Raw genomic sequence first — 26,831 nt, 5'->3', positions numbered from 1 at the left:
TCAGGTTAGTTAATGAGGGTGGGTTAGTTCAGCAGACTGGAGTGAGTGAGCTGTTTTGCTTGGTTGATTAGAATTTGTGCTAAAATGAGGCCTCGGAAGACCAATGTCCGCCCTGCTGAAGGCTCTTAGTAGTAAAGGTCTGTGGAGTTACTTTTCATTTCTGGAGGAGGAAGGAGTGCTGGGAATATTTGTTTTGACAATGAAAGGCCAGATAGGTGACTGTGATGAGATGCTGATGGTGCGGCACAGGAAATGGGCACCACCTGGGGCACCTGGGCCGCTTCTGCTGCCCTGGAAACTTCTAGATTTCTGAGCAAGCAAACGAAACCCGGTTACAGACAGACTGTAACTCAACAGTCCTTTTGATTCTTAGTTTTTGAAGCAGGTTTAGCTTACAAAATTTTATGCTTTCAAAACAGATCAAGGAGAGGAATTATTTACATGAAAAGTTCATGAATTTATTAAACGGTTGCACCCTAACACTCTAAGGATTTAAAATTATGTTTTTGGTCGGGGGGTGGTGCGGAGAAGGAAGGATTTATTACTTGCAGCAAGTAAGGAGAAGGCCGGGGATCTTCCCCAAAGCAGCGTCTTGGATTGAAAATTCTCGAAGTCCTGTAACACACACAGTCTTTGTGTGTTTTATACAGACACACAAACATGTTTGTTCCCGGAACTTTGAAAATGCAATTAGTGCCAGGTTGCCAGTCACGTTTTTTGTAGTGGTCTCTTCGGCAGGAGATGAGGTAAATTTAAAACGGCGCCGTTTATCTGGAGCCGCCGGCTCGCCGCCCTGGCTCCGGCCGACCCCGCTGCGCGCCGGCCGCCGGGCTTCGGGATCGCTGTGCGCCGACTGCGCGTGCGCACCCTCCCTGGCGGCCAGCCTCCGGCTCCACGGGATCCGAGTGCGGGCAGGCAGCCTTGTCTGGGATGCCGCCTCCGTCAGGACCCTCCCTCAGCCTGGGTGACTGGTTTCCCGCAGGCGGAGGAGGGCGCCCCCGTCCCGCGTGCCCCCATCACGATCCGTGCTTCTCCCGTTACAGCACGCACGGGGCACCGTCCCTCAGAGCCCTCTCCTCCCTCGTCCTTGCAGCCTGTGCCCCGGGGCCTCTCCCCTCTGTGCTCTGCGCACCCAGCGCCGCATTTATGCGACAGACGGGCCAAGGCTAGTCCCCTGCCTGGGCTGTTGCTCTGGTGGCAAACATCGGACCTCCCGGCTCTGCTGCTCAGGCGGCGCGTGAGCCTGGCTTGGTGTGGGCCGCTGGCTGGATCTGCTGTTGCTTGGAGATTAGGAATAAACACTGCCTTTAAAGAGATTGTAATCGAAAGAGGGAATCTCTCATAGAGACATGTCTTCTGCCTCTTTCCTTACACTTTGTACATGGTAAACCCTTAATAAATAATGACTGGCTTTAGGTGGGACTTGCTGTGCTGGCATTAGGGATAGTTTTTTTTAAATGCCCCAAATTAAGTGACTTCAGAGTGAACAAACAGATTTCGGAAGCTGGGCCTAGAAGTCAGACTTATGTCTTCTAGCCAGAAGTCGCAGCTGGCTTTCTGTTCACGTTGCTGTTAATACTGATGTGAGAGAGAGCGTTTCCTTCACTGTAGTAATGTTGACAGGCGATGCTGTGTTACGTGCAGCCCTGTGGCTGCAGTATGGACAACCCCCCCCCCGCCCCCCAGGGGCACAGAGTGAAGGCGTAAAAATAAGACAGAAAAAAGGACAGATTTAACATCACTACGTACAGTTCATTAACCTGTGGAGATGAGCAGCTTGTGTACCATACGATTCAGAGAAGGATTTGTTTTGTTTTGGATGAATATTTAGTCATTTGCGCAACAGTTTTCTTAAGTTAAAGTCAATAATTTGTTTTTTTATTACAATGACAAAAATTGTCTCATAGCCTTAAGGTACAGACGTGGTCTGACACACAACACAGAGAACAGAATTTTCACAGTAGATCAATTTAATGTTTCTAATTCTAAACAATATAAAGAAAAATGACTCCTTCCATGGTCTAATTGCAATCTAAGATGATGCCTTTGCCCCATACTTGAGGTGAATGTGATGCCATGGCGGCAGCCTCGTTTCAGAGGGTAAGTGCGTGCCCTTCGCCCCGTGAGTCAGCTCAGGTCACTGCGGAATGTGCCGTAGATTCAAGAAGGAGGCCAGATTGAAGTGTTCTTACAGTCTCGAATTAGTAATCCGTCCTTACTCAAGATACGCGCTTAAATCTTGGCTTTCTGGATTAAGAATCATAACGATTTTGAAGGTAATTTATGGTTGCTAATTAAATAAAATAAAAATAAATAGGTTCTGGACATTTTAAAGTATCATGTCATTTGCACAGTTTCATTCAGTACACGTTTTAAGTCATTGTAAGGATGTGTAACATGCTAGGTTGTAATTACATGTTCTCTTTTGTTTTAACGCTTAGTTAGTACATTAAAGACGAAGCAGGACGCTCAAGATCCACATCTCCTCTATAAAGTAGGAGTAACGTCAGGAAGGACATTCCGTATGTAAGATTCAAGAGTGACTAACGGGTGGTCGAATTATTTTCCCCCTGACTATAATTAGTTCAAAAAGTACAACAGTGTTCAGCTTGTTATTTTGTTAATGCTACAGTATTAGTTTTTCAGATTAAAATGTGAGTTGCTTGGCCATCCTTTTGTCACCCGGGAAGGCAGGGTCCTCCCCTTGCTGGTCCAGCCCGCTCCTGTCTACTGTCTGACCTGAGTTTCTCTGTTAGTTCTCGTTGTTGTATGCTGGTCCAGCTAGTTGCTGCTGTTACTAGTTAATGTAAAGTTGTTTCTTCCTGTTTATCCTCTTTTGATGTCAATTTACTATATAAGTTGTGTTTCACACTAACAAATGGAGTGTAAACTCTCTGCGGGCCATTTAGTGGGTGACTTCTCTCCTGAATGCCCTGGAAGGCTGATGAGCTGCTTCTCATGCACTCAGCAAACACGGACCTGTGTGGGTGCTTCGTGCGGTGCAGTAAAGACACAGGTGCGTGAGCATCTTTCCCTCAAGGAGTTGTCGTCTGCTGATGTGGCAGGCACAGTAACAGATCATTTAAAAGCTAACTAGACCTTGACAGTCTTTGTGTTGGTAGGGTGTTTGGGGAGCACTGAAAATTGGCCCTCACAACCTGGCTTGTTAGGGAGACCTGGCCCGAAGGGAGCCAGACCTGCGAGGAGGGATACACGGTGGCCCAGGGCAGCGGCCCAGACCAGAGCGGTTCAGCTGTGCTGGCGTGTGTATTTTGGAGGGAGTGGCGGGAGCCGGGGTTGAAGAAACGGTCGAGGGTGGATCTTGGAGGGTCTCCCATGCCTCTGATGCCTGAGCCGCATCCTGGACCAGGGCCACGAGCCCCGCGGAGGTGCACGCTCCGGTTGCTCTGAGAGCTCTGTGGAGGGCTGATGTAAAAGATGAGGCGGAAAACCCATTGGGCCCGCGCGACGCACTTCAGACGTTGAATGTTGGAGTCGCTGCAGCCTGTGACCAAGGACGCGTCGCCGGGCACGTCAGAGATGCTCAGAAATGTAGTTAGCGGCACAAGAGAACTGGGAATTTTAAAATATTAATGTAAAGGAAAAATATAGTAGTCTGGTGCTCAGCTTTTGAGTTTCTAACTCCAGGCGTACCCCAGAGATACTGTGGGCTTGGTTCCAGACCGCTGCAGTAAAGTCAGGCACGCAAATTTGGGGTTTCCCGGTGCACGTAAAAGTGATGTTAGACGACACTGCAGTCTAGTGAGTGTGCAGTAGCTTTGTGTCTGAAAACACAGTGTACACGCCTTAATTGCAAATGCTTTCTTGCTAAGTGCCAACCATCATCTGAGCCTTCAGCGAGCCACAGTAGTGATGTCAGAGATCAGTTAGCACAGATCACCCTAACAAACGTTAGTGATCATGAAAAGGTTTGAAATACTGCAAGAATTTCCAGATTGAGACAGTGAGCAAATGGTGTTGGAAAAATGGCACCGATAGCCTTGCTGGACACAAGGTTGCCACCAACCTTCAACTTGTAAAACTCACAGTATCTGTGAAGGGCAATAAAGATGAGATGCGCCTGTAGGTCTAAACAGATTTGACAGTCCTGAAAACCGAGACTTTGATTTGCAAGAGCTGGGTGCTGTGGAGGCTGAAGAGGCCAGGGGAACAGGGTAGAGTCGAAAGCATGAACAGTGACAGAGACGACGCAGACCCCCGCCGTCGACGCCCCGGCCTCGACGGGAAGCAAGGAGGATGGACGTGGTGTGGGTTTCTTGCCTCGCTTGGCAGCTCCCCGGACTGGGGGAGGACTCGGAGGCCAGTGCTTGGCCCCGCCGGAGCCCTGACTGTCCCGGGCTCCAGGCTCATGCAGGACGGGGCCCCCAGGAGGAGGGTGCAGACTGCAGAGAAGGGGCCTGGGCCTGCGAAGCATTCAGTGACGAACGGGAAAGTGCCCTGTGTGGTGAGGGACCTACGCTCCCAGAGCTGACATCACACGGGGAGCGGGCAGGGAAGGCTGAGAGTGTCTCCCTACTCTCAGAGGCCACTAAGTGCCCATCATCCCGTCCCACAGGTTAGATGTCGGGGAGGGGAGACGGACTGGCAAAGGCCCGAGTACAATTTAACTGAAATCCGGAATCCTAATTACTAATCTTCATGAGTTAGCTAGAACGTGACCGGATTATATTCCCTTAGAATAAATGTTAAGAAATTTATTTTAGGAAGATAAAAGACTTGGCACATCCAAGCCTATGTCCTATAAAAATGATATCCACTACCTAAAACGTACCAAATGTTGACCTTTTGAGGTGCTTTTATCCTTGCAGGTAGAGAACCTAGATGCAGTGAGGTACGATTCTGCATCTCCTGGTCAAGATAGAGACCAGAGGGTCAGGTGGAGTCTAGGGGGTGGATACTGTACCCATGGAGACCGTGTGAGGAAGGGCAGGGCCAGCAGAGGAGGGCCCGCGGTCAGGCAGAGGCAGGAGCCGAATCTGAAATGGAGAGAAGTCTCGAGACCCGAAACGGCCGCAGATGTCCAACGCGGCAGAGCAGTACAATCTGGACTAGAAAACAGTTACGGGACTGACTGGAGGACTTTGGTGAGCTCTGGGCAACAGAACTTTCAGGAGATGAAGGTGAAGCTAGCTGTAGGGCAACAAGGGGGTCGGAGGTGGACGAGGTGAGCAGATGTGCCGAGGCCCGGGGCGGAGACGGCACGGCCAGGTTTCAAGGCCGGGCCAGTAGCAAGGGAGGCGCTGAGGATCCCAGAGAGGCAGAGCCACTGGAATAAAAGCCCAGCGGAAGCAGCAGGTGTCTTCAGCGAAGAGGAGCGGTGGCCCTGAGCTGGCCGAGGGACCTGACCTTCAAGAAGCAGGAGGCGCTGTGGGCGGGAACAGGTGAGTTGAGGCTCAGGCGGTCCTGCAGTCGGTCGGTCGGGGCAAACTGGGGAACGTGGAGAGGGGAGGCTCGGAGGCCAGCAGGCAGAGGACAAGGACATGGATGGGCCAGGTACCGAGGGCCCAGCAGAGGCTGAAGACGCGGTGTCCAGGAGAAGTGTCTTAAATTGCTGCGTGACTTTCCCCAGCAGAGCTGTGCTGCTCAGATGGAGAAGCAGTGACCCAGGTTTGGGATTTGCTGTCCAAGTTCTGAGGGGGGCGATTCAGAGGGAGGCGGTGTGCAGTAACACACGGTGCCCACGTGCAGGGTGGCTCGTGTCCGCGGGGAGCGCGCTGCTCAGGGTGCTGCGGCCGTCCTTGCATCCCCGGGCCCTCGGCCCTGCTTCCGCTTCTAGAGGAGCTGGGGGAGAAAAGCACCGTCACAGCCAGCCTCAGCCCCGGTCCCACGGCGGCAAAGCGCTGAGCACACAGAAAGTCCCCGGACAGACACATCAGGTCGCAGCCCAAGCCTTTGGGGCCGCCAACCAGTAGGAAAACCAAATGCTCACTTCGACACACTGCTGGAGGGCGAGTGCCGACTGGTGCACGTGAGAAGCCCTGGGGGCCGCAGTCTGGGCGGCTCCGGCTGCAGGAACTCGTCGGGGGCCGGGGTGGAGGTCCGAGAAGGGGCATGTCCTCCGTCACAGGGGCTTACCTGTGGGTGGGGGTGCCCATCCCTGCCCCGTCCCACCTGGGGAGGGCCCTTCTCCTGCCCAGTCCCCTCGTCTGCCCGGCTCACCGGTGGGGTGGGGAGTTGAGAAACACCTGTGCAGGTGGCCTGGATGGGCCATGGGATCGCAGGAGGCTCCCCTCCCCACCTTGCACCCCGGTGCCGGCGGGACTTCAGCAGAGGGAGGCTCTGAGGAACGGCGTCTCAGAAGCCCAGAGTCAGCAGAGGGACACACGGGGCACCGGCGGACTTGGCAGCCTCTGTCACCCACGGCTGCGGCGGCGTCAGACACACCAGCTCCTGCCCAGATTAACATAAAACCCCCCACCGAGGCTTGTTTATCTCTCTTCTTACTACCTCACGCTCATCACATGTCCTGCTGCAGACAGGCATTACAAGCTGTGTGCCGAAGGGTAGGGAAGACGGTCTGGAGAAGCAAAGCAAGCATCAGGCCCAGACTCAGGTGTGGCACAGCTTTTGGAATTACCAGACAGGGAACGTGAAGGAACTATGAGTAACATGCTAAGGGCTCTGGTAGAAACAGTAGACGTCATGCATGGGGAGTGTCGGTCGGGGTCATGGAAACTCCAAGGAGGACTCAAATCAAAGTCAAGCATAACAGGAACCAGGAGTGCCCGTGATGAGCTCTCAGCAGCCTGGACAGGGCCAAGGAGGGGACCTGTGAGCTGGAAGACACGTCGGGGGAAGCTTCCCAGGCTGAGGAGCAGAAACAAAGGAGGACAAAAAGGGGGAAACAGAAAGTGGGACAGAGCATCCAAGAAGCGTGTCACGGGCTCAGCAGGTGTAACGCATCTGCACAGGGCACCAGCAGGGGGAGAGGGAAGGGGCGGAAGAAATATTCGGGGTGAGCCTGGCTGAGGGCTTTCTAGACTTGATGACAGACACCTAATTACAGACCCGGGAGCCTAGAGGACACCAGGCCAGATGAACGCCCGAAAGTCTAAGCCCGGTGTAGAGCCTTCCCACTGCAGCAAACCACCGGCAAAGAGGGAACCCGGAAGAAGCCAGAGAAATAGAGGCGTTGGCCTGGAAAAGGCGCGGGACACTTCCCACCACATGGGATTGGGGGAGGCCTGGCTGGTGTCATCGTCATCATTCCGGGGGGGCGGTGGTGGGAAAGGAGTTGACACAGCCTGGAGCACAAGCAGGGAATGTCCTGATGACCCGAGGGTGGCGAGGACTGGCTGGAGGCTTTGGAGTCCAGAGTGAAAAGGAGCCAACACATCCAAGCACGTTAGGAGTTTAGAGCGTGGGATTCCCCTCACCTCTGCCCCTCCCCAGACCCACTGTGCCCAGAAACCGTGGTACTGCCAGGCCTCCCCCGGCAGTCACTGGTCAGGGTCGGGGCTGGGGGTGTGGGCTTCCTGCCAGCCTCGCCGAGCCTGCTCTGCCTGCAGTCTGTGTGGTCCACTGACCGTGTTCAGTTTGTGGTCACGGAGCAGAGGCTGAGCCCGTGGGTAGGGTTTCCTCCGTTGACTTCTACCAGCATTTCTGTATTATAATCTTAGATTAATGCATATGTTATTTCCTCAGCTGCCCACTCATTTTCTGAGGTTTCAGAAATGCTTTTTATTTAGCAGCTGTTAGGTCATCAGATGCAGTTTTGTACCCGAAATAGTCCTCCAGGTGTCATTTGACTGACGCTTACGCCACAAGGCAGCGTAAGCTGTGCTCCCATGCAGCTGTGAAGCTTGTGGTCAGCACTTGAGTTTTGCTTAAGAACAAGAATAATACTTCATTTTTGTTATACTTTTTTGGTTTTTGTTCTTTAATTTTGGTTGACTTAACATAATACACAGAAGTATACCAACTTTACAAAGCATGGAACTCGCTGAGTCACCACAAAGCGAGCGCACGCCCCAGCCCCTGACGTGGTCAGGAACTACTAGCACTGTGCCAGCATTCCAGAAGCTTCCCTCTCTGCACACCTCTCCCGGAAGGGCGCTGTCCCTGTGTCTACTTGACTGGCGACTTTTGTCTGTTTCTGAAGGTTACAAAATGTGGCTGTACAGCGTGCATTCTTCTGCATTTGGCCTCCTGTGTACAGTGATGCGCATGGGGGTTTTGTCCATGTGTCACATGTCACAGGGCTCTGTTGGTTTGCGTGTCTGTGCACCGTCCCGCCACAGGACTGGCCGTAGCTGCTCGGAGAAGCCATCCTGCAGCTGATGGGCCCTCCGCTGTCCCAAGTCGCTCTGCCCGGGCGTCTGTGTGCACCGTGTCTCAGTGCAAACACATGCATTTCTGCCGCGTACGTGCCTAGGAGTGGAGTTGCTGGGTCACGGATACGTTTACATTCATTTTGTGGAATCCCGGTCCTCCAGAGTGATGGCGCCAGTGTTCACTCTTCCCTGCAGCGTGAGGATTCAAGTTCCTCTATGACCTTGTCCGCACTTGGGTTGTCCGTTTTTTTAAAAAAGTGTTTAATGTTCTATTGAGGATGTAGTAATGTCTTATTGTGTTTTTAGTTTCCGTTTCCCTGAGGACTAGCGAGGTTGCATTTCCTCTGCACGTTGATGGGCTGCCTGGGCATCTTGGTTTGAGGATCACTTCAGTGCGTCTTTTGTGCATTTTCCCGTTGGATTGTTAGTCTTTTTTCATTATTTTGTAGCAGTCCTTTATATATCCTGGCACGAGCGCTCGCTGGTTATGTGAGTATAATGTCCTCCCTCTCTGTGCCTCCTTACTCTCTTCAGTGTGTCTTGACAAATAGCCATGCTCAGTTCTAATGGAGTGCAATTTATCAGTCTTTTCATGGTTTAAGAAATCTTTCTCTACCCTGGGTCACGAAGGTACTCTCTTATCTTCTAGAAGTTTTGCTATTTACCTTTCTCAGTTAGATCTCTAGACGTCTGGAATTGGGTTCTGTGTTTGTTATGAAGATGGGAAGTTTCCATTTTTTCCCCATGTAGATTTCCAGTGGACCCATAACCAGCTGTTGCAGGTCCATCCTTTCCCACCACAGGTTCCGGCATGAATCATACGTGCACATGCGATGGGTGTGCATCTGGACCTCCTCTCTGATTGGTCCTCGATTCCCTTTTTGTGCTAATCGTCTGTAATTACTATAGCAAGTTTAATTGGGATTGCATTTAATCTCTGTAGATCTTTGAGGAGAATTGATTTTTAAATTCTGAGTTTTTTAATCAATGAATATTCTGTATCCTTTGTTTATACAGGTATTCTTTAATTTTTTCAATAATATTTTATGATTCTCTCTGTGTAGAGCTTTTGTATACCGTTTGTTTGATTCATTTCTAGGTATTTAGATTCTGTTGATGCTGTTTCATTTATTATCTTTTAAAATTTATTTTCTGTTTGCTGCTATATAAAAATACAATTGCAGCAAAGCTTTTTATTTCCAAGTTGGTTTCCCATTCAAAATATTAAATATATGCTTTGCACTTTAGTTACAGGCTAAGTCGATGTTGAGCTCTGTCATCTCAAGAGCTGACCCTGTCTGGCTGACTGATGGGTTTTTCATGAGAAAGTTGGCGTCTCATCCGCAGTGACCCCCTCCCTGGGTTAGTCAGATGCTGCTGTCTCGAGGCCACTGGGGGTCCGTCCGTCTTTATGGGAGCAGGTTGGACTGTGGGTACCTGCAGCACGGGAAAGAGGCCATGCACACACTTGTACTCCTGGTTAGTGTCAGGCCAGGGTGCAGCGCGACTCTGAGGACTTGAAAATCAGGTCGCCCCCCCCCTCCACCCGCCCCGGTGTTGATTCTCACCCGTACACGCCCAGATCACGGGAGTGGTGGCTGGTTGCTTCGAAGCTGCTCCGCGTGGTCCAGATGTCCCCCAGCCCCCTCTCCTCACGGAATTGGTGAGGCGGGGATCGCCTCTGATCTGTGGGCACAGTGTACGGAGGCCCCTGACCGTCCTGGCCCTGGACTCCCCTCCTCGGGAGCTGCGGGCGGGCGGCAGGTAGGGTTTATTTGAAACTGGCTTCCCTCCTCTGCCTCCTGTGGGGATGGTGGCCAGTGAGGAATGGCTGAGGGGCTGGAGCTGAGGCGGCCTCCCTCCCGCGGGAGACCGTTGTCGCTGTACTTGTCTGGGCTTCAGAAGGGGGAAGATCTGCAGTGTCAAGTTCGGGTATTATATAGCAGCATTTTCGCGTAGACTTGAAAGTAAGTGGGGGAAATAAAAGTGAAGGTAAAAATAAGATCAAAGGAGAAAGACGTGTATTTTTATCACATCAGTAAGAAGAAGAATGATCGCAGTGGGCATTTAAATGAGCAATTACTGTGTGTCGGTTACAGGCCTAGGACAGGAAGGTGGCCATGGAGCCCGTCCTGAGTCATCAATTCAAAGGGTCAGAGACCCAGCTGTGCCCAGAGCTATTTCGCCTCTTAAGAGCTTCAGAAAGCCCAGCTGGAAGGCGCGTGGGGCAGCTTCGTGGTCATGTAGAGTGACTGGTCTAGACGGGGCTCTGGCATTGGCGCACGCCCACCCGCGGCCCCCTCCCTCCACTGCCCCACAGTTTCGTGCTAGGTCTGCATCCTGACACGGAGACAGGGGTGGTGAATCTAAGGACAAACCAAAGTAAATCACTGTGCTTCACGCCGATGCTGCCACACCCGCCCGTGCGCACAGACCCTTCCCGTGAGGCCAGCCCAGGGTGAGGCTCCGGGCCTGTTGTGGCGGTGACAGAAGGACGGCAGGATGCCGTGAGCCTGCCGCGTTACGGCACTCTGCGCAGTCCCAGAAGAATTCATTCGTTTGAATGCCAGTCATTATGGTGCCATTTCTTACCATCATGTCCTACTTATTTTGAAAGGAAATTGAAGGAAAATTAGCTTGCGTGCAGTGTACCGTTGTTCAGGAGAAATCTGATGACCAAGCTTACTTCAGGCAGTTTCTTTTTCATTTAAAATTGTCTTCCTGTAAGTTATGATTCCCCTTTAGGAGGAGTGTGTTTCTCCCTTGCTGTTTTCAGAAAGGGCAGTTAATCATCAGTTACTTATCATTGCTCTGAGAGATATTGGAAGACACCTAGGATGCAGGTTACACCTCTGAAAGTCTGGGATCCAGGAGCGTCCTGCTGGCCTGGCGTTTCTACACAGGAGAGGAGACGAGCGGCCGCTGCCTCCCCCGGCCCCCGCCCTGGCTGCTTCCAGAACAGCGGAGCCTCAGGGTCCACACCCACTGCCACTGCCCCGCTGGTGCTGAGTAGGGGCGTCCACAGGAGAACCTACGTGTAGCACAGGAAGAGCGCCGCCCAGCAGAGGGCTCAACACAGAGCGTGTAGGTAGGATGAGGTGCTTTGTCCTTTAACTGCTTCACCAGGCAAAAGACCCTCGGCTGAGTGTTCACTTCCTCCGTCCTTGTTTTGGTTACAACATTTAATCACTTTGTTTAATCTGTTCTTCTTTGCCCAAAGTATAGTAACGGCTGCCAGTTGAGCAAATTTCACCACTTTTAGATGGAAATAGTGAAGGAGAGCATTCTGATAAGCAAGATGTGGCCAGTCTTCATTTCATAAACCTAATGGGAGTCTGTGTAGTTCATGGAAAGCACAGCTACAGATCTCATTACGACAGTGGGCATAATATCATTTCTGTTCACATCAGCCAGCCAGGGAGGCCCGTCTGCGGCAAGGGGACGAAGCCGCAAGCTCGGCCATACACCTTAGCTCCCTGGAAGCGAACCAGAAACTTAACCAGGCTGCAGTTAAGCTGAGTAACAGAAATCATGCAAAAGCACTTTGCAAGTTGTAAAGGCTATTGGCTTGGAAATTGCTAAGGTCATAAGCGGTCAGAAATTAATCAGTTATACACAATTTAGACCAAAATGAAGCCATTTTATGTGTTATTAATGGGAACTCATCTTGTTAAAGTAAATTGGTTATGCATTTCGTTTGTTTGAAGCATTTTTTAAAATTTTTTATTTATTTAATTCATTTATTTTTGGCCGCATTGGGTCTTCGTTGCTGCACACGGGCTTCCTCTAGTTGCATCAAGCGGGGGCTACTCTTCGTTGCAGTGCGCGGGCTTCTCATTGCGGTGGCTTCTCTTGTTGTGGAGCTCGGGCTCTAGGCGTGTGGGCTTCGGTAGTTGTGGCTCGTGGGCTCTAGAGCGCAGGCTCCGTAGTTGTGGCACACGGGCTTAGTTGCTCCGCGGTACGTGGGATCTTCCCAGACCAGGGCTCGAACTCGTGTCCCCTGCATTGGCAGGCGGATTCTTAACCACTGCACCACCAGGGAAGCCCTGTCTGAAGCATTTTCACCTGCATTTTTTTTTTTCACGGGGAACATGTCAGCTTCACCTGAATGGCCCGTGAGGGGTCCATCCCCCCTGCAGATGCCACAGTCTGTCTAAAATCGTACCGCCTTCTGTCTCCTGGCTTCAGCCAAGCTGCAGCGACCTAAGACTTTAGTTTTGAGCCAGAAGCCTTGGCAGACCACCTCGAGATTTGAAGTCTTTTCTTAGCTCACCAACGCCCTTTCATGGTGACGCGTGTCCCGGGTCCTTGGGGGCTCTCCTCGCCTCCATGACAGGCCAGGGTGCCAGGGGTGTCCTGTCAGACTCCTGCTGCGTGGCTGGTTCTTGCTTTGGCCGTAAACGGCCTCCACCCGAGTCAGAGCCTGTTGGGTATACTTTGCCCTACGACAATTCACTAATTACTAGAATTTTAGCTCTTTTTGTGTAGGGCCCCCTCTCCGTCATTAGGTGCACGTTCTGAACAGCTAATATGTGTAATTACGTTTAAAATAAGTGCACTCCAAGTGATTAACAGCATTTTGATATCAGAGTTGTGACCTAGCTGTTGTCTTCTGGTGGCTGAATAATTAACTTGTGTCTGAGAGCTTTCGAGTGTGATAGTTGCCTAACACAGGGCTTCCTCGTGGAAGGTTTGCTGGCTTCCGGTGACCCTGAGCTGCCATCTGGTGCAGACTCTAAGTGCTGCTGTCATCTGCTGCTAATTGCTGTCACCTGCCGTTGCAGGCCCTCGGCGGAGATGGCGTGAGCAGGCGGCCTGCTGCCATCGGCGCGGGTCCTCTCAGCACGCACAGGTGCGCCCCGGAAAGAAAGCAGGGCGGCGGGCTGGGCTGGCTCAGTAGAAGCACTTTTCAGTTAGTTTGCATTTTAGTGCACAAGGTGGGGAAAATGGTGACCGTCTTGTGAAGGTTATTACTTCACTAAGTCCAAGCGTGTTGCCTGTTTTATGATTTGTTTTAATGGTTCTGGCGCTTAGGAGCCTATTAGGCTGGCGAGGTTGTTTCCACGATGTTCTACAGAAGACTTCTGTAATCCTCTTTCTCAAGCGGATAAGCTTCGGTCGGGGCACTCGCCTATAGCACCATATTATAGTAATGTATTCTACTTGTAATTTAGAGAACAAGAAGGATGCCCTGATTTGAAGGCTAAGCTGTCCCCTGTGGCACTGGCACAGCTGATAATCGCGAACTAGAAAGATGTGTATATCAAATAGTTTACAAAATGAAGCCAGCTGTGTTTCCCTACATACTGTGGCTTCCTGACATGCATCATTAAACCTTATTAGCTACTTCCTTTTACAAAGATTCTTGTAGTCTTGAACATTGCATATTAACATTTTCTGCCCCTCCAACTGGAAATTATTTGCTTTATTGTAGAGTGTCAACTTGCTCTGGTTTCTGATGCGTTCTAATTGGTACTTTAGAGTATAATCATCGTGAGATACCACGCCATGCATTTCTTTACTTGGAAATTAATACAGACCTTTTCACCGTATCTGTCAATCTGGGCAACTTTTCACACAACTCCCAGCTCTTGGGATTGCTTACAAGCCATTAAGTATGAAATGGTTCATAAAGTGTCCTTGAAGACATAAAGTAACACAAAAATTTTAGATGGTTGAAAGTAGTGCTATATTTTGCCAAGATCCCAGTAATAAACCTCTTAAGTAGACGGTTAATAATAAAAGGGTAGTTAAGGAGATGAAAAGTTATTTAACCATATTATGCTTGTCATTTAAAAATTTCAGCAAATCTCCTGAATTCCGTTTTCCTTTCAAAAGAATGCAAATCATGAGAACCATGGATTTTGAAAACTAAGTAACGTTGATTCAAAGTTAGATGTTAGGCCAGTATGATAACTTTCTTCATTCTTTTTCTCTTTATGCCATTCTGTGTCTGCCATTCTGCTACGCTGCCTTAAAAATTAATTACGTTTACCTACTGTTAACTTTCGTTTGTTAGCTAGTTATGCTGATATGTTGGTGGGACAGAGAATGGACAAGATAATGGCAATTCTGAGGTGTTTCAAACACTGACCAGGGTTTTCTGTATCTTTTCACATGTTTAATATAATCACAAAGAGGTGATATGCATTTCATTGAGACAGAATTTCATGAGTTCAGTGAAACGGTGATCATAGTTTTGTTTCCAGTAAATATCTTAGACATAGATCTTGTCAAGTCAGCTAATGACTCTTGATTTAAAAACCCTACTGAGTGGTTTTATGTCGTGATGGGTGCCAGGTATCTGGAGACTGGGGTGGAGACCTTAAATGGTCCATAAATTCCCACATATTTACACAATAAACCAACAAGCGGTGAAGGGGGTAGTGACACCATCGCAGCCTTTGTGTCTCTTCGCGGGCTGCACGGTACAGTGTACATTATAGTAGCGCCACGCTGCCTGCAGAAACTGAGACGTGAAACATGCTAAGCTAAGCTCTGCCACACTCAGCACTTAGGCGTTGAGGATTTTTCCTGCCGATTGTCTTTTTTTTTTTTTCCCCCTAAGATACTGTTACTTAGAATTAACAACTTTATAATACTGTGTATGGGACTGAAGTAGTCCTTAAAGAAACCAGACTTTCTGGAATCTATTATTATATAGAAAAATTGTTACCTAATGTCTAGTAAATTCCCTGGCACAAACCATGAAATGCATTTTACTTGTTGGTATGCCAAAGAAAGAATTTAGATGGTAACGTTTTGAATCACCGAACAAATCTCGGACTTTGTTATAGAAATTCATCTGTATCATGACCTCTTATGAGGAAAATCTAGGGCTGGAAATTAAAGTTTCATATAAATGAATGACCTTGTTTACTAATAAAAATTTAACCATTCCCTTTCCCAGAATTTTATTAGGAAAATAACCAAGCAGGTGGAAGGGTGTCCCCGCCCCCGCATCCCATGCAGTTTCTTTAAAGAAACACAGCAGTTTTTCTGGCCCTGTCCCAGGCAGGCTCCAGGGAGAAGGGCAGCCCTGGTACCTGCCTGCCCGGCCATCCCCTGTGCCTCCCGTGCTGGGGGCCACCAGGTACTGGCTTTCCCTGAGAAGGGGCTCTGATCTACTCCCGTCGCCTAAATCCCAGTCTTTCCCATCATGTACGGTCCAGCAGTTTCAAGCCACTAACAGGAATGCGTCCTTCAATATGTCGCTTCCTGGGTCTTAGAAAGCCGCCAGATACTTTTCCAGCTCTTTGAAGAGTTCAGAGGGTGCCCTGAAGGGATGCAGTCACTGTGCTGGGGAATTTTGGGTGCAATAGTGTTAGAAGCCCTGGCTGTATGTTCAGCCATTTCTTTAGCAAGCAGTAACAGAGCCCAGATTTTAACAGCATTATTATTGATGTGCTTAAAAATCTAAGAGTATTTTCTATTCAATAATATATTTTATAAATTATATGTAAATGAATATTTAAGAGTATATTTGAAGGGTGTTTCTAAAATGCACACATCCACAAACAATATTTAAAATAAGGGACTCGCCACATGCAGGAGAAATAAAGACACACACACACACCCATATCTCCCGGAAGAAAAATGTGCTAAATAGTATATAGCCTCCTCAGTATGAAAAATCGACCAGAAAATGAAAGGTGAGGACTGTCCCATATTTCAACAGATTTACAAGAAGCCATGGTCTGCCCTTTCTCTCTGAGTCTGTTAAAATTTTAAGACTCCTAATAAAAGGCTTTCTTTAAAATAAATATCAGAACCATTTAGAGTTCTTACTAGAAAAAAATCTATTTTTCATGTTTCTAGGGAAAAAAGAATTTCCAAGAGTGTGGGGACTTTTAAAGTCTTTGAAGAAGCATAATATAAAAGTCACAGTTCCTGAGCATATCGGTGACCACGCACAGAATCTGCTCTTGCTGGCGTTTTTCCAGACTTTTTTTTTAAAAACACAGTTACTAATCCCTAAACTCATGGGTATTGTGTTTTTAGATTGTAAGGATTCGAGAGTAGGTTAATGCTACTTGTAAAATATCTGTTAACATAAATATAAAATTACCAAAATAAACTGCTTATTTAATTAGATTAAATTGAAATCAAATGCCTGACCTCAAATTTCACTTACATGACTGATGTTGAAGGTTGAGGTTTCTGGTGTCGGTAGATAGCTCAGGCTTGAAGTAATCATTTTGAATTGGTGGGTGGTCTTAGCGAAACCATTTAAAACTGATAGCTTTCTACACTGTTAAGACAAAAATAAGGTAAATATAGGCAGGATCTCTAAACCACTAATATAAGTTGTTGTTACAGCTTTATTGATTTAGTCTGTAGATCTAAGTCTTTAAAAACAGAAAAGCCATAGCACTATACTACTGTACCGATTACCTACAGTATTTTGGTTGTCATATCTTTAAATATGACAAATATCAAATATCCTTATTTGATAGTAGATTTTTATTTGGGAAATTTCCTTCAATATAATTAATTCATCACGTTAAAGTCTATAAATTCTGTCTTGGATTCTTCATGACAACATAGATATTTATGGTAACTTTTTTTGTTGTTAATAAAACTAAGGCAACATGTATTATATATACTGAATTGGCTGATCGAAGATCGAAGTTCTGCTTTTATCAAAAGCAGGCTTTCAGCATTCGAAAAACACAAAAAGCAACAATCTTGAGCGCCCTCTGCTGGCGAAGCCGCAACATACTGCACCTTCGCTTTTGCTTTCTCTCCCCAGCTAAGAGAAATGTTTTTATAAAAGCAACAACGGAGTATCAACAGGAAACACGACAGCAGTGCACACAAATCATATTCAGCATAGTGTTGGGCTGATAGTGGTTTGTGTGGTGTAGTCTCCTTGCATCCCTGGTTTTTAAATAACCTGTGTGGGCTATTGTAAAATAAGGCCGGAACTACTGTACATTAGAAAATTATGGTCTCTTTGAAACATTCAGTGCTGTATTTTCACGTAGTTTGTGCACATAGAGTACAAATTAAATTTCCAAACGGTTTCCAGACCGTTTTGCATATTTGTGCACACTCATCTTTGTTTTAAACATGGCTTCGATGTGTCTCAAGTTGAGCCTATTTGAAATAGTTTATAGTAATTATTAGAAACAAAAAATTAAACTAACCACTTAAAGTCACTATATTGCTTTAAATTTGATGACTTTTTAATATACTGGTTACGCCTTAATAAAGGCTCTACTGTGACAGAGGCTGTCAGACAGTAACAGCCTTGACCAAATTGTCCTGCATGAATATAAAAGTAAGCCTGCATTTTGCAAAAACAGACCTGACGTGTGTATATGTGTATGTCCATATGTCCATAGATAATGTGCTATTTTCTGGCATTTTTGATGACTATAAAATGTTACGTGGATATGTGTTATAGCAAATGCTCAAGCCACTATTGAAATTTCTCAAATGATCTGGTAGGTTGACGGCTTGAGAAGACAGCCACATTCTGCACTCAGGAAGCCCCCTTCAAATTCAGCAAGTAATATGTTTGTAGATTTCAGGAATAATTTCACCCTTAACAACACGTTTATCGTGTCTAGCGGACAGAGTGATCTGACGACGTGCATTGTCCTAAACACGGAGCTGATCGGTACCAAGGTTGTGTAAACTAGGTGAGGGCTTGCACTGGGTCCCCCCTCTCCTGAGTTTCTCACATTAACATGGAAAGAGGCTGTACTTCCTTGCTGAGGAGCTGAGCTTTGCATTAAGGCTTTTTTTTGTTTATCTAAAAAAATGTAATAACCACATTTTCTTTTCTTTTTTTTTGATGTGGACCATTTTCAAAGTCTTTATTGAATTTGTTACAACATTGCTTCTGCTTTTGTGTTTTGGTGTTTTGGCCACAAGGTATGTGGGATCTTAGCTCCTCAGCAGGGGATCAAACACGCACCCCTGCATGGGAAGGCGAAATCTTACCCACTGGACCGCCAGGGAAGTCCCCCCATTTTATTTTTAAATGTTAAATATTCAAGAAAAAAAATATCTTATGTGATAACTATTTGGTAAGCAGGGAAGAAACCTTAAATGCTGAATATAGAATAGTCACGCAAAATTTATTTGCAGGTAAAAATGTAGAATATGAAATATTCTTTCAGAATAGACTTTTAAATGTTTATTGTGTAAATATAGATTTTGACTTTTAAAAATTAAGGTGATATAACATTAAGAATTATCGTGCTGATACTTACTTAGGGAGCTTTTAAAGCACAGATTATTGAGCCAATAGACTAGAACGGCTAAAAGAAGTGCTTCTTATTTCGCAGATCACTGGGGCAGTAAATGATAATAGCCGAGTTGTCTATGGGTGGGTGGCGCCTGCGTGCAGGACAGACACTTAGGACTGAGGCGTTCATATCCAAAGATGAATGAATAAATAAACTGGAGAGTAAGAAAAAAAGGGCTACATCGCATCACTTAAAAAAAAAAAAAAAAAACAACTAATACTTTTAATTTAAACTCCAAACTGGAAAAAAGTTATTGCTGTAAGATTTAGGAGTTAGATTTAGTGTAAGAGTTTCAATTATTTGAATTGAAGGTATGTACTTATTTTTTTCTTATTTTTAAGATTCTACTAAAAGTAGAAAATATAGGACTGATTTGTTTCAAAGATATTTAAAAGAAATGTGTTTTTTAATTTTTTAAATTTTTATTATTTTTTTAAATAGCACAGCACCTGACATTTTTAAAAATTAATTAATTAATTAATTTATGGCTGTGTTGGGTCTTTGTTTCTGTGCGACGGCTTTCTCTAGTTGTGGCAAGCGGGGGCCACTCTTCATCGCGATGCGCGGGCCTCTCACTATCGTGGCCTCTCTTGTTGAGGAGCACAGGCTCCAGATGCGCACGCTCAGTAATTGTGGCTTACGGGCCCAGTAGCTCAGCGGCATGTGGGATCTTCCCAGACCAGGGCTCGAACCCGCATCCCTTGCATTGGCAGGCAGATTCCCAACCACTGCGCCACCAGGGAAGCCCCAAGAAATGTGGTTTTTTATAGGAATTTCAACTAGGTTAAAGCAGTAGCCCTATGTCAATTTTGTAGTCACAATCCAAATTCTGAATGATGTGGGGCTGATGGGCTGATCCGAGAATAGTTTTGCTGCTAAAAGATAAATAACGTTAACGGTAATGTTATAGTTTCCCCTAAGTAGTCTCTCACGTGTGAAGCTGTATGTCTGTCTGTGTAGAGTCGCCGTGAGTGCATTTGCTAGTAGATTGGAGGCGTTTGTTTTTCAAATTGAGATATATTTACAGGGAAAATATAGGACAAATTAAAATGATATTTAGCTTTCTGCAAGAGTTTAAATTGGCTTTTCAAATTTTGCATCTTATGGTTTTGCTATACTAAAATACTTTCACGTAGCAAATAAGGAAATGTGAGTTTTAGAAGCAAGGTTACAAGTACTTGGATGTTCACATAACATTGATCCAGGGGTAACATCACGTGAGGAGCAGTTGGCAGTGCTTCCTTTTATGCCTTTTGTTTTCTCTGCTACTAAGTTTTTATAACACGAGACTCCTACATTGATTTCTTGGGGACTTAGGGGGACTTTGAGATGGGCTGGAAACGCACTGTGTTACTGAGATAAGGTGGGGTCTCATTCGTCCATGGGTGCCTTAAAAAACCTGACTGATCTTTTCTTGATTAAGCAGGAGGATATTGTATTTACCCTTCATTGCTGGTATAAACCATTATTTTACTGAGAACCATTAGCTGTTTAAAACTTGGTACATAAATTAAAGAGGAGCTAAGTGGATCTGTGATCGTTGCCATTAGTAGCGTTTTAGATTATACAGCCAATTATTGTGTTCATTATCCCAGAGCAGCCCCTTCCCAGAGCCATTGTGGCATCTTAGACATTATGCACAGATTTTCCCTTGGAGATTAAAATTTCCAGTAGCGTATTTAATTTTGTTATCACAGTTGTTTCAAATCAAACAAATATTATGACAAGTGGAAGAAAATTTGCTTTACTAATATAGGAAATTACAAAAATGTTGAAAATTACTTCCTAGTGTACTTACCTTTTCTTATACAGTCATAATTACTGCAACTGATTAATAATATACCTTAGGGGTAAAAAGGTCTTGAAATCATAGTAAAAGCTCTCTGGCCTGTTCAGATGTTCTAGGAAATTTTTGAAAGAAAGAAGAGTTTCACATCAAAACTCAGGCTACCACCTTCTTTATAGAATTTGTAGCTTTAAAGTTAACTAGCTTTCATATTGAATAGTTTTTGAGTCCAGATTGCATTTTAGACAAGTTGAAGAAACTTTTAAGGGTGTTCTAGTGAAATGAGTATAAAATTGAAAGTGACCTTTAAAAAAATAGTTGAAGTATCTCTTTTCTTCTCACTGTGCTTTGTTAGAATTGACCACCCCCCCACCCCCACCCCAAAAAAGATCATACTGTATACTATAGCTCAGTTGCAATTATGTTCGAGGAAGAATAATCATAGTTCAGGAAAGGCTCCTGAAAGAAAGCAGGGAACAGCCCATTACTGAGAAGCTGTGTTTTCTCCGCTAAACCTTTCATTCGTCCTTTAAATCAGAAGGGGTTGGTGAAGACGACATTTAGTTATAGTCACTAGTCAGGCAGTCGACCACATGTGTCCTCATCAATTAGAAAGGTATTAATACTTTGAATTAGCTGAATATCAATGTGCAGTGGGCTGCTTGTAATGTTTCCATCCTATATGGGTCATTTTTTCAAAGGAAACTTTGTCCTCATTCCTGACTGTTTTGTCCCAGCTCTTACAGTCCTTCACTGCCATGATGCAGGAGAAAGTGTGAGGCAGTGATTATGCATTTTGCAAGACAGTGATTCTTTATTTTATTACAAAAAAGGCCAACTCTGGAAGGCCAGATTAAATCATTCCTTTCACTTTTTAATGGGATTTGGATGAATAGAGTAAAATATGCACTTTGCATTCATTGATAGCATCTTTACGTTGAGGTAATTGAGTCTTTTTTCCCTGACTGAATGAGTAATGACTTCATCTGACCCTCCGCGAGGCTTGGAACTTAGGCCGTCTTTGTCACCGCAGAGGGCCCGGGCTTTGAAACATGCTCTACTTCCCTGGCTTAATTTTTCTTCATTTTAATCCAAAACCCTATTTTTCTCAATAATTCAAGCATAAACTATATAGTAGTTGAAGTAGCGGAAATTGGAAGGTATTTGTCCTGGTTCTGCCGGTTTTTAAATGGAGTTGATAAATCAGGCGCCATAGTCCTGGCCGCCGCTCTCACGGAGCCCAGTCCCGCTCCACCGGGGAAGCTTCCAGAACCGTCGGCGCGGTCCTTCCCGCTGCTCGTCCCGGCCCAGAGGTGGCGAGCCCGGACCGGCTGGCCCCATTGCCCACTCGCCCAGTCACTGCGGTGGAAGTGACCGCTAGGGCGGCAGGGCGCTTCCCGCAGAGCCCTGCCCGCAGAGCCCTGCAGACACGGCCGGTCTGGCCGGGAAGGGTCTCATCTGCGCACAAGCTGCGCACAGGAGACAGCGCGTCTCTAGGACTTGCCTAAAGTCTCTGGGGTTCCGAGTCTGAAGAGCGCGCGCGACCAGAGGAGGCCGCGTGTCCCAGGCGAGGGGGCGGGGGCCTCCCGGGGTGGTGGCTGTGGAGAGGAGGGGCCTGGTGAGGGGAGGGACTTAGTGGGGGTGGGGCCTTGTGGTGGGGTGGGGCCTGGAGGGGCGGGACCTCTGTGGGTGGTGGCTTGGAGGCGCAGACGCTGCAGAGCCGCCTCGCCCCTGGCCCCGCCCCCACCTCCAGGGCCCTTGCAGGTGGGGACCCGTGGCTCCCAGACCACTGACCAGACCCTGTAGTGTTGGGATTGGTGTGGAGGTAGGGCGAGTGTGCTAGACAGACTTCCAGCGGTGTAGCTTCTGGGTCCCTGTTGTCATTCCCGTGGTTTCTGGAGCCTCTGAAGGCCGTTAGGTGTCAGCCAACAGCAGTGCTGATGACGGGCAGCTCTAAGAAGTGACTTCCCCCACAAGCTTGGTTAGAGAAGATTTCTCTTCTATAGGGAATATTACTGGTGTTCGCCTTATACTTCCTACTAGGTTGGCTGTCTCTTGAAGGGTGAAATCTCATAGTTGACTCATTTTTCATAGCCATAGAGTTCAGCAAAAAATGTAGTAGGTATTTAAACTTGCTTGTATAATGAATGCATTTTCTTCACTGCTGCACTTAACTGGGTTTTCTGACAAAGTTCTGTGCTTTCTTTGTAACTACAGGTGCTAACGTTCTCATGAGCCTTTGTGGCAAACCCTAATCCAAACCAGATATAAACTAAACAGTGAAGTGTGGAAAAGGCTAGCTTTTTATTGGCCAAAGACATGGTATTCAAAAGGCATTCCAAAATAAACTGGTATTAAGTAGGTTAGTAATTCTAAAAGTTTTAAATTTGAGAATAATAGTATAGTTTTGGTAATCATGTTTTCTTTTTTAATTTCTCTTTTTCAAAATTTGTACCAGATTCAGAAGAAACTCAGATGGCAGATGGATAACCTGTTAGGATTCAGTCTTCTACTAGTGTCATATAAATTACATATAAGTGGTTCTGTTAAGCACCTGCTGTGCCCTGGCCTGAGGGTGACCAGTAGTGAGCTTTGCCACATTGTTTGGGCTTCTCCAGGCACCTCTGTTAGGAGATGGGTAACAGCAGTTTACAGAGGAGGAGAGTGAGGCTTGAAGAGTGTAAGAACATTCCCCAAGGTCACACAGTTAGTAAGCAGAGACTCAAATCCAGGTTTTTAATAATAATAACAATGATAATAGTAATGACAATAGTAGTAGCATGCATGCAGGCTTGCTCTCTACCAGAAGCTGTGCTCCCTGTGCTGTGCGTCCTCTCTTTCCCCCCGGGTCCTGTCAGGAAGACATGTTTCAGCCCATTTTACAGATGGGAAAACTGATGCTCAGCTTGCCCAAGGTTGTGCAGCCAGGTGGCAGAGCCAGACTAGCCTAAACACAGAGTCTTGAGGGATCTTAACTGCCGTACGGCGTCACTTGTCCTCTTTGTGGCTCTAAAGCCCTTCTACAAAGCCTGGCGCCGCCCTCCCCGCTCCTCTCTCTGCCCCCCACGCTGCATTGCCCGGTAGTCTTTCAGCAATGACACTAAGCACGGAGCAGGACTTGGTGGAGGTGCTGGGCTTGAAATTGAAGCTGCATGCTTCAGAAGAGCTGTGTTCTCTCCACTTGTAGAATGGATGGTGTCTGGGTATCTCGTTCTTGCTGTCCCCAAGATCCCACACAGGACGCACACAAAAAAGGAACTAATTCTTATTGACATAATTCTCCCTCACGTTTTGCTCAGCTGGCAGATGACCCACAGGATGAACTGGAGTGTGTGTGCCTTACTGGGAGGACCTAAAGTACAGGACCTCCGCAAACTAACAAGCTGTCATTGCAGGCTAACCACTCCCCCTGTTGCTTTCCTTCTTAATTAAGAGAAGTTCTTTCCAGGGAGGCTCTTGGCAGAGAGAGATGACAGACATACTGTCCTGCTCTGAAGAAAATCCTAAGTGATCCCCTGACGTGGCACGTGCAGAGGAAAAGGCGCGTGTGCTCCCGGAGAGCTGGCCGGGCTGCCGGGCCGTCCGTGCGGCTCTCGTCCCGCATCCCCTTTTGTCCACTTGCTGGTCGTAACCTCATTATCTAGAGAAAGGATCTGAGTTTTTTGTGGTTGGATACTCAGGACTCGTGTTTTCTCAGTAGACTCTTTCTGGAAATGCTCTGGGGACCATGGGTCACTTTCAGAAATTCTCCCTAAATCTCTAAAAGGCTTTTCAGAAAGAAGTGTGAATGTCAGGAGAAGTTTTCAGAAGAAAATGTAAAGTTAGTACATTTTTGTATTTCAGTATAGTGAAAGCTAGTACAAAAGAAAATTTAAGAATGTGGTTCTGTCCTAACTCTTCATTTTCTTTCAGGTTGGTTTGCTGGACCTTGAGCTCAATCAGCTGACCAAAGCGCTCTTTTTGGCGTTGGTTGCCCTCTCGGTTGTCATGGTGACCTTGCAGGGATTCTCAGGTCCCTGGTACCGCAGTCTCTTCCGCTTTCTCCTGCTCTTCTCCTACATCATTCCCATAAGGTGGGTTTAAGAATGAAGAAAAACAGATGTCTGGTTTCACTGAATATGATGTTATTGAATGTATTGTTCTCAGTGTGATCCACCTAGAACGAAAGAGGGAACCCCATTGACCTTGCTGTGAACCCCATTGACCCTGCTGTGAACCCCACTGCCTGGTGTGAACCCCACTGACCCTGCTGTGAACCCCACTGACCCTGGTGTGAACTCCACTGACCGTGGTGTGAACCCCACTGCCTGGTGTGAACCCCACTGACCCTGGTGTGAACTCCACTGACCCTGGTGTGAAGTCCACTGCCTGGTGTGAAGCCCACTGACCCTGGTGTGAAGCCCACTGACCCTGGTGTGAACTCCACTGACCCTGGTGTGAATCCCACTGCCCGCTGGTGTGAACCCCACTGACCCTGGTGTGAACCCTACTGACCCTGGTGTGAACCCCACTGCCCGCTGGTGTGAAACCCACTGCCCGCTGGTGTGAACCCCATTGACCCTGCTGTGAACCCCACTGCCTGGTGTGAACCCCGCTGACCCTGGTGTGAACTCCACTGACCCTGATGTGAACCCCACTGCCTGGTGTGAACCCCACTGACCCTGGTATGAAGCCCACTGACCCTGGTGTGAACTCCACTGACCCTGGTGTGAATCCCACTGCCTGCTGGTGTGAACCCCACTGACCCTGGTGTGAACCCTACTGACCCTGGTGTGAACCCCACTGACCCTGGTGTGAAGCCCAGTGCCCGCTGGTGTGAACCCCACTGACCCTGGTGTGAATCTCATTGCCCCGTGGTGTGAACTCCACTTACCCTGGTGTGAACCCCGCAGCCCCATGTGAACCCCACTGCGAGCCCCACCCAGTGCCAGTTCAGCCGGCCTCCTGGGGCTGGGTCTCAGGGTCAGCACTGCCCATCTTAGCTGTTAACCCAGTCCTTCCCGCATGTCCTTCTGCAGCTGCCAACAGACAGCTCCTATTCCCATATCTCTTAAGCACATCTTCTTTTCTTGGGAATTCCCAGGGTTTTTCCTTTGCTTTCATTAATCTTGTTTTTCTTTGTTTCTGTTGCTTGTATCAGTTCTGGAATGTCATGTGCTGTCACTTCACTACTGTTTGTGTGTGTGATGCGAAAGGCCAGGTGAGAACTCTCTTTCTTCCTGTTTCTGGGGCACTTCTGTCCTTAACTGATAGAAACCATTGAACAATATTCAACTTCTATTTTTTTAATATTTTATTTAATTCTCTTTATTTATTCTCTTTATTTTTTTTAATTCTCTTTAACTTCTTTCTTCAGTAAACTGACAATGTCAGTATGTATATCCTTTTTTTTTTTTAAGAGTTTCCTGTGCTATACAGCAGGTTCTCATTAGTTATCTGTTTTATACATAGTATCAATAGTGTATATATGTCAATCCCAATCTCCCAGTTCATCCCACCTCCACTTCCCCCCTTGGTAACCTTAAGTTTGTTCTCTACATCTGTGTCTCTACTTCTGCTTTGCAAGTAAGTTTGTCTGCACCATTTTTCTAGATTCCACATATAAGTGATATTATACAATATTTGTTTTTCTCTTTCTGACTTACTTCACTCTGTATGCCAATCTCTAGGTCCATCCACATCTCTGCAAATGGCACTATTCCGTTCCTTTTTATGCCTGAGTAGTATTCCATTGTATATATGTACCACATCTTCTTTATCCATTCATCTGTCGATGGGCGTTTAGATTGCTTCCATGTTCTGGCTATTGTAAATAGTGCTGTAGTGAACATCGGAGTGCATGCTTTGTATATCCTTTTAAAAAGTCTGATTATATGGGACTTCCCTGGCAGTCCAGTGGTCAATACTCTGAGCTTCCACTGCAGGGGGCACAGGTTCAATCCCTGGTCAGGGAACTCAGATCCCATGTGCTGCATGGTGTGGCCAAAAAAAAAAAGTCTGATTACAAAATGAGAAAGGTACAAGGCTTTCTGCAAATCTGGCTTGTTCTAGTTTTTCCATCAACAATTTTCTATTTAGGGTAACGTGTTCGGTCAAGCTTGGAGAGACTTACTAGACAGAATTATGACTGTACCTCTGTTTAGCTTCATAATATCTCATGCCTGCTTCAGCACGATACTTTTCCTTGTTTTTCACAGTCTGAGGATGCAATTATACAGATTTAGCAGAGAGATGAAAACCATAAAACATAAAAAGTATAGAGGGCACTGATTTAGGGGCCTAAGGCTTACATTTGACTCAACCAAGTTTATTTTCCCATTGCAAAGTTTCCATTAAACTATGAGTAGTGATACTTTTAGTATTTACTAAATACGCTTCTGCATTTAATAAAGAATAGATTAAAAATTTTTTTGTTTTGCAAAATACACAATTCTGAAAAGTAAAGTGCTTTTTCTTCTACTGACCTAACATGTTTTTTTTTTGAATTTTATT

The 26,831-nt window shown here is 46.7% G+C and overlaps 1 protein-coding gene across 2 annotated transcripts in view; it reads left to right on the top strand.

Moving 5' to 3' along the window:
* ATP9B (ATPase phospholipid transporting 9B (putative)) overlaps positions 1–26,831 on the top strand; it is a 218,194-nt gene that overhangs the window by 115,729 nt on the left and 75,634 nt on the right. For both annotated transcript variants that reach the window (XM_082853143.1, XM_082853144.1), the window contains one exon: positions 24,252–24,412. In XM_082853143.1, the coding sequence (XP_082709269.1) occupies positions 24,252–24,412 (161 nt within the window). The remainder of the gene's footprint in view (positions 1–24,251; positions 24,413–26,831) is intronic.

This window comes from Leucopleurus acutus (genome assembly GCF_964270905.1).
Source record: "Leucopleurus acutus genome assembly, chromosome: 13".
In the NCBI taxonomy this organism is placed as follows: Eukaryota; Metazoa; Chordata; class Mammalia; order Artiodactyla; family Delphinidae; genus Leucopleurus; species Leucopleurus acutus.
Note: the sequence above shows the minus strand (reverse complement) of the source record. Positions and strands in the feature narration are given on the sequence as shown.